This window comes from Eleutherodactylus coqui, chromosome 4 (assembly GCF_035609145.1).
Source record: "Eleutherodactylus coqui strain aEleCoq1 chromosome 4, aEleCoq1.hap1, whole genome shotgun sequence".
Lineage (NCBI taxonomy): Eukaryota > Metazoa > Chordata > Amphibia > Anura > Eleutherodactylidae > Eleutherodactylus > Eleutherodactylus coqui.
In genome coordinates, this window is record NC_089840.1 from 148,368,577 (window position 1) to 148,386,290 (window position 17,714).

The following is a 17,714-nucleotide window of genomic DNA, read 5'->3' on the forward strand; positions in this document are numbered from 1 at the left end:
CACAGCAAAAATTCTGATTCAGGAGGGACTATTACAGTTCTGATAATTTTAATCTGAGCTCTACCTACATGGCCTTTTGGGTTGGCAAACAGCTGGTGCGCTGATAATGATTTAATAGCATTTTTCAGTACTGCTCGTTGAGCCTGGGATGCTGCAGGTACAGAGTGCTGTAGGGCTTCCAGCATCTCTGTGTAGCAATTGCCGGAGGCTATTCACCCCAAGGGTGATAACAGGAGCATTCTTATCAGGGACATCTACGACTAGGATCCTTTCTTTGTAGCTCAGCTCTCCCCGCAATAATAGTGGCTCCCAATAGCCAACAATGGGTACAGGCAAACCATTGTTAGCTACAATATTAAATAACTGCTTTGGTGAGCAGCTTGATGCATCCGGGAACCAGAACTTTACTGGATATCCAGTATCCAATAAGGCAGGGGGGGGGGGGGGAGGGATGCCGTCTACATATATGGTGATCTCTGGATGTGGGCTAGCATATTTAGAGATTCTATCAGATGGCTCTGGACCTACTCTTTGTCCACCAGGCAGGCGGTCCTTCTTCCCAGGAGGCGCCCACTTAAAGTCCAGCAGGAGCTTTCCTGGTGACCATACTTACGACAATATTCTGCGTTCAGAGGCCAGCGGTCGGGGCTCTCTAGGTCTGGCTCTCTAAGTCTCCCAATTTTTTTACATAAAGTTGCCACGCTGTGGGTCAACTCTGCCATTTGCTGCTGTATCTCTTGCATAGGCACCTCAGTGGGTATGCTGGCCTACCGGCACGCTTCACGTTTATGAGGCAGGGGCAACTTGTCCTTCCCCCATTAGACCCATGCAGGGTTTAAGATTATCTAACTCCGCGGTCTGAGGTTCCGTACCCAGCACTTGGATGGCTGATTCTTATAAGTCTATAAAAGTACTATCAGGGTGCTGTACAGACTACATTTTAAGCGGACTACGAAGCGCTTCTGTTAATGTACCTTCAATAAATTGTTCTCACAAAACCTGATCAGCACTAGAAGCTTCTTTAGGATCAGATTCTTTATACTCCTGCAATGATAGGGCACATTCACGGAGAGATTCACCATGTTTTTGCTTTTTGTTGAAAATCTTTTTTTAATTTCTGATATGGTATGCACCACAAAGATGTAACCTCTCCAGAATATCTCTACAGTTTTCTTGTGTTCACGTGGCCAAGTCCTAACTTCTCTAGCTGCAGCTCCTTCCAACTGGCCAATAAGAATTTCTACTTTCTGTTCTGTGACTAATGGATAAAGTCTTAATACAGCTCCCATCTCCCTCTTAAAATATGCTTCTCCCCACTATACCTGGGTAGCCATCGAGCACCTAAACAATATGGCATTGTTAAGGACGCGAAACCTGACGAGCTAGTCGGAGCAGCGTCTACTGGAACAGCAGCGAGTGTGGGCTCCAGGGCAACTACCAGAGCAGCGGCAATGGCTTTCTGATTGCCGGTTTGATTGGCCATGCTGTCGGCAGTGTGCATGCAGTAACAAAGACAACAATCCTGTTTGTGATTGTGGCAGCCAAGCCAAATGTGGGGGAGACAACGGGTAAACAAGGTGGTTTTCACAGGTGGCTCTGCTATCCCTCCCAACAATGGCGGCAAACAAGCCCAGTTCGGTCACACGCAGTGGAACAGGAATAAAGCTTATAGCGACTATGTCTAGCGGTTGTGTCACAGTGACACCAGTACCTTTGGGGTGTGAACTCCAATAGACTGTAATGAAATAACTGAGACAAGTCCACTTTAGTTTTGTTGTAAACTGAAGGCACGCAGATTACTAAGCAGTTTGTTAACTTTAAGCATTTGTACAATTCACAGTATGCAGGTTTCAGTTTAGCAATTAAACAACGCTGTTGCAAGTACATTCAAGGAATTAAGCAGTTTTATCTTCAACGCTCGCTCACTTGGTTTAAGGTTTCTCTAGACAGAATCCCGTCAGGCTAAGTTATCTAAGTGTTGTTTTCCAAAGGATTGCTATGCAGATTTTGTAGTTATGGAGACTTGGGTTAACTGTACTTTCCCTGTCTTCAGGTTAACAGGGGCTTGTAATACTCACTGTTGTGAGATCCGAACTTGTTCTCCTTCACACTGCCCTTGTCTTTAGAAGCTTGTAGTCTCTGCATCTCCACTCCGAACAACGCTAATTCTTGCAGCACTGCTGCACACCTTCTTCCTCATCTGCATCCAGACGGCTACTCCAACTCCTCCTTCACTTCCTCTCTATTTTCCCACACTTGCTCTCTAACTCCTCTTCACATCCTGCTTCCAACCGCAGATTCCGCAATGCAAATCTGTTTGTGTGCAAGCAGCCCTACTTTTGGTGAATGCTTCAGTGTAAGGGCCCTTTTACACGGGCCGATAAATCGTTCAGCTTCCTGCATCTGGATGATGATATCATTTAGTGTAAATGCCCCGACTGAACAACAGATGAGAATTCATTCTCTTTCTGCATGCATGAAAACTGAACATATCGGCCGTGTAAACAGACAGTATCATTAAAGGGGTTGTCCCGCGGCAGCAAGTGGGTCTATACACTTCTGTATGGCCATAATAATGCACTTTGTAATGTACATTGCGCATTAATTATGAGCCATACAGAAGTTATAAAAAGTTTTTTACTTACCTGCTCCGTTGCTAGCGTCCTCGTTCCCATGGAGCCGACTAATTTTCGCCCTCCGATGGCCAAATTAGCCGCGCTTGCGCAGTCCGGGTCTTCTGCTCTCTTCAATGGAGCTGCTCGTGCAGAATGCCGGCTCCGTGTAGCTCCGCCCCGTCACGTGCCGATTCCAGCCAATCAGGAGGCTGGAATCGGCAATGGACCGCACAGAAGAGCTGCGGTCCACGGAGGAAGCAGACCCCGGCGGCCATCTTCAGCAGGTAAGTATGAAGACGCCGGACCGCCGGGATTCAGGTAAGCGCTGAGCGGTTTGTTTTTTTAACCCCTGCATCGGGGTTGTCTCGCGCCGAACGGGGGGGGGGTTAAAAAAAAAAAAAAACAGTTTCGGCGCGGGACAACCCCTTTAATGTTTACGATGCATGGACGCGGGTGGCTGGAACGATCCCCAGGCGGTCTGTCTCCATTCTTCAGTCAGCGATGCTTGTTCCTCTATAAAAAAAAAAGCACAGGAACCACTATTGTTGGGATGATGAATTGTCGGGCATCTGCTGCACCCAACAGGTTGCCCTGTGTGAAAGGCCCTAAGGTGATGGGACTTGTTCCGGGCCGTTTATAGTACTGCAGTGTTCTTATAAGTTGGTACAGGAATAACATTTATGTGTATCTTTTGAATCACCTTAGCTGCTATTTGATATTTTCTAGCAATGTTTCTTTGAAGGAAGTCTGTCCATCACCCGAATTTCCCCCATTTATCAATTCTAACTATACATTGTGAAATGAAGACTGAACTATACGCGGTTTTTTGTTTATACGGCACATCCATGGCCCCAACATTGCACCTCCCACAGTTTGTGTGCAATATCCAACCTGATGGGACATCTTCAGCTGTCTTGAGCAGACACTCCTTGTGCCATATTTCTGTGATAGTACAGTGCCCAAAGCAAGGCGAGAGACTCTGTGTTCGACTATCATGGCACTGTGCCTGGAACACATGGCAGCACCTCCACCACCACAAAATTGCTTTTTTCATATGCTGTATACAAATTAGGAGCAAACCATTTGATAGGTGTTCACTCCTCTGGATGGTCTCTCCCCCCTTCTGCTGCCCAGCCCCACCCACTGCTAATTGGTTGAGGTCTCTAGCTTTCTTGAGCTTGAGCCGCCCGGTGTTGCAGACCTCTACAGGCTACACTCCAGGGATTGGCACAGATGCAGTTATTTGCCCTGCTTTGGGCTCTGCACATGCGTCTATCCCAGGGGTGTAGTGCATTGGGTCTAAAACACAAGGGATCTGGAGATGTCAAAGCAATTGGCGAGGTTGGGGCAGCAGGAGGGGGAGAAAGCCCAGATGAGTGAACATTAGATTGTTTGCTCCTAATTAGCATACCAGTCACTAAAGAGGTGATTTTAGGGCTATGAATGTGCTGTGAATAGAGAAAAATAAGGTATAGTTAGATCAGACTTCATGTTTCCCCATCTATCGTTAGAACTGGTAGATTCATTTAAGCCTGTGACACACTAATATACTACATATGTGCAGAATTTACAACACAGGCAATCTTTTGTTCCTCGCTTTTCCAGCACCTTAAAAAACTTTAATCAGCTTATATCATTGCCCAAACTAGTGGACACCGGATTATTAGACCTTTATGAGCTCGTTGAACCTCCCACTCCAAGACCACTGGTCTAAATAATGAGTTGGATCCCTCTGTCGGCTCTAACAGACTGCACTATTCTGGGCTTCCCACGCCATCTTGGTGCCCCATTCAGCCACAAATCACTGGTGGTCAGACACTGAACAAACAGGTCTAGTCTGATTCCAAATGATCAAAGATGAAAGTTCCTCTACACCCAACCTATCAAAATAAGTGTTTATGGACCTAGCTTTGGGTGCAGGAAAGAGCCAATCACAAACTGTTGCCACAAAATTGAAAGCATGCAATTGTCTACAAGGTCTTTGTATGCCCTAGTATTAACATTACCCTTCACTCGGCCCCCTACGGTGATCCCACTGTGCAGAGTTTTACAGTAGGCTCAGTAGCATTTTCCTGGCATCCGCCACACCCAGATTCATCCACCACCGATAGAGAAACTTGATTCATTTCTCCATAGCAGGCATTTCCAGTGGGCTTCCCTGCTCTCCAGCAAACATTTGGCATTGTGATCTCAGGCTCGTGTACAGCTCTTGATGTGACTTGGGACTGTTTAGTGAGTGACGCAGGACAGGATAGACAACTTTAACGTTTCAGTACTCGGCGCTCCTGTATGAATGTGTTTGGTGCACACCTTCATGGCTGAGCTGCTGTTACATTTAGACGCTTTCACTTCATATAGTTTATTGGAGCGACTGAGTGCTTCAGAGAGTTCACAGACTTGTGGCAGACACATTATCCTATAACAGTAGGGTCCATACTGCTGCCAATGTCTGTCCTATGGACATTGCCTGGCTGTGTGCTTGATTTACACACCTGTTGACAAAGAGTGTGGCTGAAAAACCTGAACCCCGTATTTTGGAGGGGGTGCACATACTTATGAACATATTTCCATTGCTTTACACGGCATATAACTAGGGGGTTCCATGGTAATTTACTGAACACTTCTGACAATCAGGTCCTATTACTCGAGCATTAGTGTTAGCCGCTAGTGCTTGCGTTTTTCCGACAATTGCCGAACGGCACCAGTGAGCACAGGTGGCCCCCGGCAGTTAGTGTGGTCACAGTTTATTAATAGTACTAATTGCCGTGAAAACATGAACGCTAGCAATTGCGGCTAGCGCATGTGTAATAGCGTCCTAAGAGGCAAACAGGGGTGCAGAAAACTGAATAGGTGTCAGGGAGACCCCTTACAAACTTTTAGCTGGTGATTGAACACAATCTTAAGCCATGTTGTTGTTGGGCTTCTTTTGTTTGTCATATTACCCCATAGATGAGATGAAACAGGTACACATTCGCTGTAAGTGAAGCGCACACGGTGAGGTTTGCATATTAAATACACCAACATACTATTTCTGCAGTATCTCTTTAATACAAGCAGTGCCCTCTGGTGGCTTTTGTTGGAAAGTAATGAGAAATAAAATTACAGGAGAAAAAACTGATTATACAGCGGCATTGTGAATAGAAGCACACATCAAGCAGATCCAGTTCTTTATAAAAATTAATATGTGATTGAGTTAAGTAATGAAAATAACACACGGAGCTTGACAGTACAGAACCCGTGGGACGTGCCCCTCTGCCATCACACATGGTGGCAGTACAGTCTGGAGGACTGCTCTTTGGGACTTGCTAGGCAGATTACAAGTTTTAATGTATCAAACAATATATCACATTTATTTAGCAACAGCAGGAAGCAAAAATCCAGGGCTGTTGATTGGCAAGTATAACTCTATCCGATGCCATAGGAAGTCCAGCAGTGGAGCAACTGTCCATGCAAGACCTCAGCAACTGGCAGGCACAACTAGATGTCTCAGCAGGAGAATTATGACAAAACTTGTCTAAAGTAAAGCCAAATACGATATATATATCCGACACGTTATGTTAGACTATTACATGACACCTCCTTTAGATTGTCCTGAATTGCAGCATATTAAGGCCCATGCAAATAAGATGATCAGAAGCAATGGGGGTCTAATTAGTTCAACCAAGCAGTTTAAGGTCTGTTTCAGGGTTGATCCAGAAGAAGACAATAAACCCTCATGAGGCAGAAACCAATCTCCCTCATTTTGGGTGAAACATTTCTTCCAGACTTTGAAGATCAAACCAGTTTAACTTACTGCATCTCTGTAACAACTACATTTGGAAAAAAAAAACCTTTTAGGGCGCACACACTTTTTTTGTTTTGTTTTCTTAAAAGCCGCAGCCTACGTGGTAACTTATTGCAGTTGTTCAAATCGGAGCCAGAAGTGGATTCATAAGGAATGGGAGATATAACAGAGGGTCTTATACTCCTCTTCCTGACGGATCCACTTCTGGCTTTGGCTCAAAAACTGCATCTAAAACCACAGCAGTGTTTTTGTAAAAAATAAAAACACTTGTGAACGTATAAAAAGGAGCCCAGTACCCATCATCAAAGCTCAAATCCAGAAGCTATTAAGTTATTCTTTATGAGGCAGCCACTTCCTTCAGAGATGACTGGTTAGAGACAACATATTACCAAAAAAGAAGATATCCTTCAGGTGCACAAAGTCAATCCGAGAATACAACTAAAGCTGGCCATGTACCTTAGACAGCAAGTGTTCAGTCAATGACTATTGCTCCCAAAGAGAAGAAGGGAGAACAGCCACTGCCAAACCCTCCGGCGGCATCAGGCATGCTGACATCCAACTTGCCTGATAATTCCTTTCCCCCTTGACATCTGCCGTTGGGTGAAAGTCGAGACACCTCTATAAATATAAATAAATCTGTCTGTCCCGGCGGGTTCAGACAACGCACATCTAGAGGGAATGGCCACCTTAACGGACTTGGCACTCATAGAGGCGGCCCGCACTCAGATGCCTTGGGATAAAATATTTTAGGAAACAGCCATGACGACGGCACGCTGATCTGAGAGTCTTTCAGAATCCTGCAGTAAGGGGAGAAAATTAAGGCACCTATAACCCTGAGAAACGACATGATACCAGCAGATACTTATTAGCCAGAATTAATACAAAGGGCGATGACACCGGCTTACAACCCTCTATGTGAAAACCAGTCCTGCATAGTATTGCCCAATCCAGATCCTGGCTAAGGAGGATTCTGCTCATCTACCTGACTAGCCTTGTACATACATATACATTCCCATGATGACCTATGTAATCTGCACTATCGACAATCACGCAAGCACAAACTATGCCAAGAATTCTGAATTACATTCTTAAATTAGAAATGTCAAACCTTGTAAATTCATGACCCCACTCATTCCAACATACATCTAACACACAGGTCCTGCTCTGCTCAACATGTCAAGGCACTTTGGTTTCTTGGCAAATATTCCTCCCATATCTCAGAGAAGTCAGTGGCAGTGATTTGTGTCTTCTGTAAAAAAGATAAAAATGTCACTTGATACAACGGATGGCGCTGATCCTTGCAGGCATGTAGTAGTTCGGTACTTCTTAGGTAGGTCGGCAACAGTGTGGAGATGAATAGAGAGGTGAGTATTGAATCTCCAAATAGCTTTAACTGCTCACTCAACTAAGGAGCATCCATCAAGGCCAACGTTTCTTATGATTAGTAGTACAGTTTGAGTATATTTGCACATAATTTTGCACTTGTGACCTTCCGGCTAAACTATCCCATAAATAAGGCAGTGTGTTTTCAGGCGATTGTGTTTTTTGGTTTTCCATTCTTAGTTTATAATGTCACAGGCCATCTACCTCATCAATGCTGAAGCTGCTTCGTCGGCTACTGGCCTTTGAAGTGCCAGGAGAAAGGGTTGAGAGTAGAGGGTCACAGGTCATCATGGGATCAGAACTTATCATAGTGTCCTCCATCAACATGAGGTCTAGCTCTGTCCTAGAGAGAGCAGGAAAAGAGGTGTCTGCACAGGCGCTGCTTTGGTAACCAAGCCCTGACGAAAAGTCCATTTGCTGTTGGTATGGTCCCTGCTGCGGGACTGTAAGTTGCTGATGAACCATAGGCATGGCTTCAGGTTCCTGCTTAACTGCCCCATTGTTCATACTTTGAGGAGAACTAGTGGGAATGCCGTGCGCCTGTGCCTGCAATTCCAGTTCCTAAAACACAGAGGAAAGTATTAGTGAATGAGACAATTTCACCTGCCACATAAGCTATATGTGCAGCAAGTGCATGGCTATCAACCAGTATACAGGTCGTCTATGGCAAAGTGACTTATGAGACATTCAGAAGTAGTCACCTGAACCCGAAGCCACAGCTGCTTATTCGCCTGCTCCAGTTGTTTGGAGTGGCTTTCCAGTTCACGGCTCCGATGTTGCTCCTTCTGCATATGTTTGATATATTCCACCGATGCCTTCAGGATGGTGCCTTTATTCCAGCGGGTATCACTGCTATAAACAAAGTAAAAAGTTTTATAATAATTAAAATGTTCATTGCTTGAAAACGCACATTATCATTACATGAGTATGTTTAAACCGGGCCCCCATGTGCTTTTATATTTTATGAATTACAAGTCAAAGGCTTTATGAAATTATGCATTATACACTATATGACATTATTACATTTTCAGGGGCGTAGGTAGGGGGTCAGGGCGAGGCATGTGCCGCGGGTACAATGAGGAGGGGTGTCAGCCTAGCCTTTTGTCAAAGAAGGCATCAACTGCTTGCTGCAGAAGAATAGATATCTTTATGGCCAATGGGCTTTTGCACGGTGGCACAGTGGTTAGCACTGTTGCCTTGCAGCACTGGGGTCCTGGATTTAAAGGTCACCAAGGACAACATCTACATGGAGTTTGTAGGTTATCCCGTGTTTTTGTGTGGGTTTTCTCTGGGTCTTCTAGTTTTCCCTCACACATTCTAAAAACATACTAATAGGTAAACGTAGACCTTGACCTCAAATGGGAACATCAAGTGACATACAGCGTTGTGGAATAAGTATGTGCTATTGAAATGTGTAAAATTAATAAATTATCATATGACTAGTTCCATATATAGGAAGGACCTTTGATAGAGTTAAGTATATGATCAGTCACATGAGTAGGAGTCAGACTCCAGGCTGTGCTGTCAGGGAAGCTTTTTGCAGTCTTCTACAGTACAGAAAACGAAGATCCCCATGAGCAGTTAAAAAAAAAATGTTGTGTAGAAGCACATAGGAGTGCACTTTCACTGTAGAGGGGGCACACAGGGGGACACTTTTACAGTAGACCGGGCACATAGGAGAACACTTTTATAGTAGATGGGGCACATAGGAGGACACTATCACCATAGAGCAGGCACATAGTAGGAAACTATCACTGTAGAGGGGCCACATAGGAGAAAGCTATCACTGTAGAGGGGCACAAAGGAAAATTATTGTTAGTGCGTGTAAGAAAAAGGGGAAACGTACATCTTGGGGGATTGTGCTCCTGATTTCGTAAGACCCTAGTAACACCCCTGGCTGCTGCCTCTGTTGCACTAATGGGTCACAGACCAAAATCTGCATACGCCCATGTGAATAAGCCCTAATCCCTACATTATGCATTTTAAGCAATTTATACTGAGTTCATCCAAGAAACATGCTTCTGCCCTTCAGAGTTCCCCATTTGTCACCAGAATGTTCTTAGCTATCTTGGATGGTTCCATCACTAAAATAATGGAACAGAAATCTGTCCTGCTTTATTATGTGTTAAGTATATGTTTATACATCAAGGGGTAAAAGAGAATTCCTTTGTATCCAAACTGTAAAAGCCAGGTTTCTATAAAGCGGTTGTATAAAGAATATTTTCTGTCTACAAATGCAAATACAAAAAAACCCCATCTGTAAATACCAGAAGCAAGTGATAAGCAGACACTGTCACCACAAGCTTACTAGTACTAACAGAGGTAAAGGTCTTCCAAACCTCAGACCGGTTCCTACAGTAAAATATATTTTTTATTTTCAAACTGTATGATTGTAGACTGCAGTATGTAACATACAGGTCGTTCGTCTTTGGAATCAGAGTGCCCAGCTCCTTTATCCGATCGTTGATGTTAAATCGTCTTCTTCTTTCAACTGAAAGAGACAAAAAGTGAATAAAACTTAAAATTGTGATTGTTCAAAGATAAAGACAAGAAACAAAAATAAACAAATCTGGCATTTTATTATTTTACTTAATTAGAAGTTGTACTCAAGAGAACACGGCCAAATGTTCCTGATGCTTAACAAGTGACATGGAGCAAAAAAGGAAGCTTTGAATGCTCTGACTTACTCATATTGTGTGTGTCCTTCTTCTGACGTTCACGAGCGAGAGCGCGGTTCTCAGCATCTGTAAACACATTCAGTAGAGTAGAAATACATAATAAGGATCAATTATGGAGCAGCATATACAGTTAGGGCCAGAAATATTTGGACAGTGACACAAGTTTTGTTATTTTAGCTGTTTACAAAAACATGTTCAGAAATACAATTATATATATAATATGGGCTGAAAGTGCACACTCCCAGCTGCAATATGAGAGTTTCCACATCCAAATCGGAGAAAGGGTTTAGGAATCATAGCTCTGTAATGCATAGCCTCCTCTTTTTCAAGGGACCAAAAGTAATTGGACAATGGACTCTAAGGGCTGCAATTAACTCAGAAGGCGTCTCCCTCGTTAACCTGTAATCAATTAAGTAGTTAAAAGGTCTGGGGTTGATTCCAGGTGTGTGGTTTTGGATTTGGAAGCTGTTGCTGTGACCAGACAACATGCGGTCAAAGGAACTCTCAATTGAGGTGAAGCAGAACATCCTGAGGCTGAAAAAAAAGAAAAAAATCCATCAGAGAGATAGCAGATATGCTTGGAGTAGCAAAATCAACAGTCGGGTACATTCTGAGAAAAAAGGAATTCACTGGTGAGCTTGGGAACTCAAAAAGGCCTGGGCGTCCATGGAAGACAACGGTGGTGGATGATCGTCGCATACTTTCTTTGGTGAAGAAGAACCCGTTCACAACATCAACTGAAGTCCAGAACACTCTCAGGGAAGTAGGTGTATCTGTCTCTAAGTCAACAGTAAAGAGAAGACTCCATGAAAGTAAATACAAAGGGTTCACATTTAGATGCAAACCATTCATCAATTCCAAAAATAGACAGGCCAGAGTTAAATTTGCCGAAAAACACCTCAAGAAGCCAGCCCAGTTCTGGAAAAGTATTCTATGGACAGATGAGACAAAGATCAACCTGTACCAGAATGATGGGAAGAAAAAAGTTTGGAGAAGAAAGGGAACGGCACATGATCCAAGGCACACCACATCCTCTGTAAAACATGGTGGAGGCAACGTGATGGCATGGGCATGCATGGCTTTCAATGGCACTGGGTCACTTGTGTTTATTGATGACATAACAGCAGACAAGAGTAGCCGGATGAATTCTGAAGTGTACCGGGATATACTTTCAGCCCAGATTCAGCCAAATGCTGCAAAGTTGATCGGACGGCGCTTCACAGTACAGATGGACAATGACCCCAAGCATACAGCCAAAGCTACCCAGGAGTTCATGAGTGCAAAAAAGTGGAACATTCTGCAATGGCCAAGTCAATCACCAGATCTTAACCCAATTGAGCATGGATTTCACTTGCTCAAATCCAGACTTCAGACGGAAAGACCCCCAAACAAGCAAGACCTGAAGGCTGCGGCTGTAAAGGCCTGGCAAAGCATTAAGAAGGAGGAAACCCAGCGTTTGGTGATGTCCATGGGTTCCAGACTTAAGGCAGTGATTGCCTCCAAAGGATTCGCAACAAAATATTGAAAAAAAAATATTTTGTTTGGGTTATGTTTATTTGTCCAATTACTTTTGAGCTCCTAAAATGTGGAGTGTTTGTAAAGAAATGTGTACAATTCCTACATTTTCTATCAGATATTTTTGTTCAACCCTTTAAATTAAACGTTACAATCTGCACTTGAATTCTGTTGTAGAGGCTTCATTTCAAATCCAATGCGGTGGCATGCAGAGCCCAACTCGCGAAAATTGTGTTACTGTCCAAATATTTCTGGCCCTAACTGTAGTTCAATGGCAGAGCAACAACGCAATGTGCTTAAAAGGGGCTGGTCACCTTGTTCGTTATCTATAGAAGCATATGCAAAACATGTTCAAGTGGCGCTTACTAATAAATCTTTTCTTCAATGTGTTACGATGTCTTTGTTATTTAAGATCTGACGCCTCCGCACAACCAGCCTTCTATCTCTTCCGGACTGTGCTTCCATCCGTAAGATGGTCAGAGATGGAGGAGAATACCTCCTCTATGGACACACGGTATGTTCGACTCCTGACATCCAGAATGTGCAGATGGAAGGCGCACTGTGCATCTACGGAGGAGTTGGTCACGTGCCCCTCCATCCGCAATCATCTTATGTATGGAGGGGACAAAAAGCTGGCCGTGCAGAGAGGATGTGGAACAAATAATGAGGGCACGGGACAAATCTCAAATATAAGCTGTATTAATAAATGCCCCATGAACTTGTTCCGCACACATTACTGTGGATAACTGATAAGACGGTCGGCCCCTTTAACCCATCAAGGACACAGAATTTAACCACTATCAACAAGGTGGTTATGAGGGCTTGTTTTTTTTGGATAAAGAGCAATTTTTAAATGGCAACATTTTGGGGTACATATAATGTACTGACTAACTTTCTTTTTGTTTCTGGTTAGAACTAAAAATCCTCAAAGGGAACTATGAGAATATGTTAGAGTGGAACCGCTGCACAGGAAATGTAAAGCCTACTGTAGCTTACCCCAATAAAATCAGGTGCTTGAGAACCCAGAAGGTTATGTGGGGAATTTATTAACTGATGGACTGGCAGAAAAAAAAAAAACACTTTGTCACGCACCACATTTATGTAAAATTTTCTGGCTGTTTTGCGTTTCTCTTGTCACCTTTCAAAAATGTCAAGAAAAACAGACAGATTTACCATGACTTATTCCAGAAACTGTCGAAATTACGCTGAAAATCTACTTTTGATCCCAGCTGGCGTAGCTACTGCTTTTCTGCCACATGGATAGCCGAAAGATGCGCCAAATTTATTAAACGACAAATGCCTCTTAATAAACTGGTCAGATTTTATTCCAATGTACTTTGGATTAAGACCGACGTATGAAAAGCCGATCTTAGTGAATTTCTCCCTAAGTGTTTTGCATCATCAAACACAAGTAGATGCACTTTTAAAAGACAAACTTTATTAGTGTAACCTAATTACAAAGATTAGAGCTCATGTGCAGCGATTTATTTAATTCTCCTTTCAAACTTTGTGTCCAAATTATAGGAGCTAGAAAAAAAGTAATAATGCAAGAGGTGGCGGGTGCAGCCAGGAAATACTCAACCCCAGGCATGTTGTGGTAGAAGGATTGATGGAGTATCAACCAGCTGCTATTCACAATCCTGGGAAAGCTGAGTGGACTAATTCCCCCTTCCTCCTTCACATCTGCCAGACCGCTGATATACAATCTTCCTCCGGAAGCCTTTGATCAGGATGGCAATATACTTAGCTTTTAGTTAGCTAGTGACAGGGGGATGCAAATTACCCCCCCCGCTGGTGAGGAGTTGATACCTTGTATGTTCCCCATAGACATCCTGGCTGCAAAATTCACATAAAAAGGAAAACTCTTAATAAGAATTATTTATAGTGCAAAAGTCCTAGTCCGATATGAATTATATTTTCGGAATCGGGCAGGCCATCCGATTAAAATACATCCATATCATTCCAAACTTTGTATCCAAACCTAGTTGTGGGGTCTTTCATTGTGTGCCAAGTGACTGAATTGCTTATTCATACCCAACATGTTGTTATGTGATTGAATTCCTACGGTTCTGATAAATACTTATGTATAGTATTAGATGTATACTCACATAAATTACCTGTTAGCTCTCTCTTTATCGGTAGATCTGCGGGGCAGGAATTGCTGGTGACCCCTACAACAGTATCACTGAGCCGCGAACTATCACTGTACAGTCCCAAGTGACTACTGGAGAACGGCAGCTGCACGCAAAAGGAAGGACAGCAGTAATTCCACAATTAAGTCAGATGAGGTTAGGGGATTGTTCACACTTTCATGAGGCTCAGTTAGCCATTTGAAAAACGGAATTTAAATGCAAAGGAATCAAACAGAGATAAATGGAAATATTTCAGATTTATAAGGGAAAACATTGAGTTCAATTGGGAATAAAACAGAAATAATAATTCCATTTTTATTTTTGTTTCTCTGCTCCTCAAACGGAACAGAGACAGAAATAGTTAATAGAGGCTAACGGCAATGTGAACAGGCCCTCAGACAGCAAATACCTCACAACTGCTCAGACTTACCGTGTTTGGCATGGAAAGAGCCGGCTCTGTGTACACAAACATGTCATCCAGACCAATGAGGTTATCAAGGACCTCATCCATCTGAAAAGCAGGAGTGATTGTCAGCAGTCACATACAGTCTCATATAATAAGTATTGTAATATATTCATTACGCCTCGATTGAACGTCTGCTGCAAGGTTTATGACTTCACTGAAACAGGAAGCAACCTTAAGAAAAGCAACAGTGCTGGCGCACATCAGTCACTGTAAATATATCTAATGTCTATCAGGTCCTGCCAAGCCATTGGCAGGACCTGACAGACAAAACATTTTCTCTCACAGACAAAAAGTCCATTTCCTCCAAAAGACAAACTTAAAATTTGAACCCATTTGTATAGATCCTAAGCTCTCTTACATCGCATCTTTCCTTGAGTTTCTGACTTATGTTGGAGGACTAGCAGAGTTACCATAAGTCACACACTGTATGGTGGGTGGCCCAGCTATGGCAGAGACAGAGGTACCATGCGTCACACACTGTATGGCGGGTGGCCCAGCTATGGCAGAGACAATGGTACCATGCATCACATACTGTATGGCAGGTGTCCCGGCTACGGCAGAGACAGAGGTACCGTGTGTCACACACTGTATGGCTGTTGGCCCGGCTATGGCAGAGACAGAGGTACCGTGCATCACACACTGTATGGCGGGTGGCCCGGCTATGGCAGAGACAATGGTACCATGCATCACATACTGTATGGCAGGTGTCCCGGCTACGGCAGAGACAGAGGTACTGTGTGTCACACACTGTATGGTGGGTGGCCCGGCTATAGCAGAGACAGAGGTACCGTGCGTCACACACTGTATGGCAGGTGTCCCGGCTACGGCAGAGACAGAGGTACTGTGTGTCACACACTGTATGGTGGGTGGCCCGGCTATAGCAGAGACAGAGGTACCGTGCGTCACACACTGTATGGCAGGTGTCCCGGCTACGGCAGAGACAGAGGTACCGTGTGTCACACACTGTATGGCAGGTGGCCCGGCTACGGCAGAGACAGAGGTACCATGCATCACACACTGTATGGCAGTTGTCCCGGCTATAGCAGAGACAGAGGTATCGTGCGTCACACACTGTATGGCAGGTGGCCTGGCTATGGCAGAGACGGAGGTACCATGGGGCACACTGTGTAATACATATGTTTTCTGCAGCCTCCAATTGTGACAGGTTTTTTTTCTATTTTTAGAAGACTTGGTCAATCCAAAATACACAAAGGAAGATTTATATGTCAAAGAAAGACTATCTTTATTGCCTTTAACAACCAATCACAACATGGCATTCATTCTTCAAGAGCAATATAAGAAATTAAAGCTGAACTGTAATTGGCTGATATGAGCAACAAAGATAGTTTAATAAATCTCCCCCATTCATGGTAAATGTTTTCAGCCCTGTGGCTTTTATGAGACTTCGTATTGTCACACCATGTCCGTTACATACAACACTACTTGGCTTCCTATCTGTGCGCACACAGTATACAGAGAGTGGTTATCAACTATGTGATGGGATTGTCCAAGTCATCAAAAATGAAAAAAGAACTTGCATTTGAGACTGCGGAGCTGTTTTGTGTATTGGATCTAGGTCACAAGTCCACCCCAGCAGCTCCTACCACATAACCAGGTGCCGTGGCTCACGGTCTCCAATGCAGGGGCCGTGGCTCACGGTCTCCAATGCAGGGGCCGTGGCTCACGATTGCATATCACATAATCAGGTGGCGTGGCTTATAAAAATGGTGTTAAGAGGTGAACATGTGTTTTATGTATACACTAATCAGTAGACCTCAAACACCTTCTCAGATCACTCACTTCTCTTTCCGTGTTGGAGCACAAGTTCATTCTGGCCATTGGACTGTTGGGGGCGCTGTTTCCTGCTGACGATGAAAGGCGTGCTTGTCGGTGTGCAGGAGACGGTGGAGCAGGAGGGGGTTTTGGAGATAACCTTAGTGGGTTGATTTGGGAGGCAAATTTGTTCCCATAAGTGTCCGACAGGTAATCTCGAACCTTCTTGTCTCTAGACTGCTGCAAATGGTAATTTGTTGGATTCTCCAAGTAGGACTGAACCTGAAATGTAACAAACAGTATGAAGTCTACAGTGTGTGGAAACAGTTGGAGACATGTGCAGACTTATCTGTTGCTACGTAAAAACACATTCATCTGAGCAATTCATTTTTTTAAATGTTAAACAGTTCAGAGTTCATTCACAGGACCGTGATGCACGGCCGCGTAACGCACTGTGAATGAAGTCAATGAAAGTACATGGACTTTCGTTGATCTGTTCACCTTAGTGTGTAAACATTAAGTGTAGAAACACGCGTAAAAATGAGTGCAGCATGCTCTATTTCACCACATATTACACAGCATGAGCCCTATTCTTGGGCAGCATATGCATGTAATATATTGCGTATGCATGGGTATGGAAGAAAAACCGCTGATAGGTTGGCGCAACCTTTTCAGATGAGTATGCACTTTTGAGTTTCAAAAGGATATCTTTTTATTTGATAAAAACCAGCATATCCACGCACTGTATCACTGGCGCACCTATATGGGTTGCACAGTTACTTTTTGGCATCACCTCAAATTTAAATGCACGCAGCTCTTTCCACCATAAAAAGGAATCACCCATTGGAAACACCCAACCATTCTCTGCACTGAACCCTCATTCAAGTAGATACAGCTCCTCCCCCTTCTTTTTTCCTCACATTCACTACTTTTATACATTGCGTATGGGCAAGGATACATATGCAACCCCGCTATCAGACAGAGTGGGGAATAAAAAAAAAATTTTAAAGATGAAAGTCAAACATTAATGACTGATGTAATACAGGAAGAGGTTCTTAGCCCGGTCCGACCTGGCGTACGTGGGTTCTTAGCCCGGTCCGACCTGGCGTACGTGGGTTCTTAGCCCGGTCCGACCTGGCGTACGTGGGTTCTTAGCCCGGTCCGACCTGGCGTACGTGGGTTCTTAGCCCGGTCCGACCTGGCGTACGTGGGTTTCACATCTATACAATTCTGTCTTTGGACCTTGTTATCTACAGATTTATGCAGTGTGTGTCACCTTAATTTTTGACATTGAAAATAGGTAAAAAAGCAGAGTTCAGTATATGTGAATGAGGGTCCCTGTGGATGTGACAGCGTGCTGCAGGATTT

At 43.9% G+C, this 17,714-nt stretch overlaps 1 protein-coding gene across 4 annotated transcripts in view; it reads right to left on the reverse strand.

Moving 5' to 3' along the window:
* Window positions 1–5,640: 5,640 nt before the first annotated feature.
* TFEB (transcription factor EB) overlaps window positions 5,641–17,714 on the reverse strand; it is a 36,273-nt gene continuing 24,199 nt past the window's right edge. The window contains exons 3-9 of one of the 4 annotated variants that reach the window (XM_066600283.1): window positions 16,374–16,628; window positions 14,538–14,618; window positions 14,084–14,213; window positions 10,470–10,526; window positions 10,198–10,273; window positions 8,484–8,631; window positions 5,641–8,343 (exon numbers count right to left, since the gene is read on the reverse strand). In XM_066600283.1, the coding sequence (XP_066456380.1) occupies window positions 7,972–8,343; window positions 8,484–8,631; window positions 10,198–10,273; window positions 10,470–10,526; window positions 14,084–14,213; window positions 14,538–14,618; window positions 16,374–16,628 (1,119 nt within the window). In that variant the 3' untranslated portion in view covers window positions 5,641–7,971. Of the gene's footprint in view, window positions 8,344–8,483; window positions 8,635–10,197; window positions 10,274–10,469; window positions 10,527–14,083; window positions 14,214–14,537; window positions 14,619–16,373; window positions 16,629–17,714 lie in introns of all 4 variants that reach the window. The other 3 variants (XM_066600285.1, XM_066600282.1, XM_066600284.1) reach the window with 3 other exon arrangements.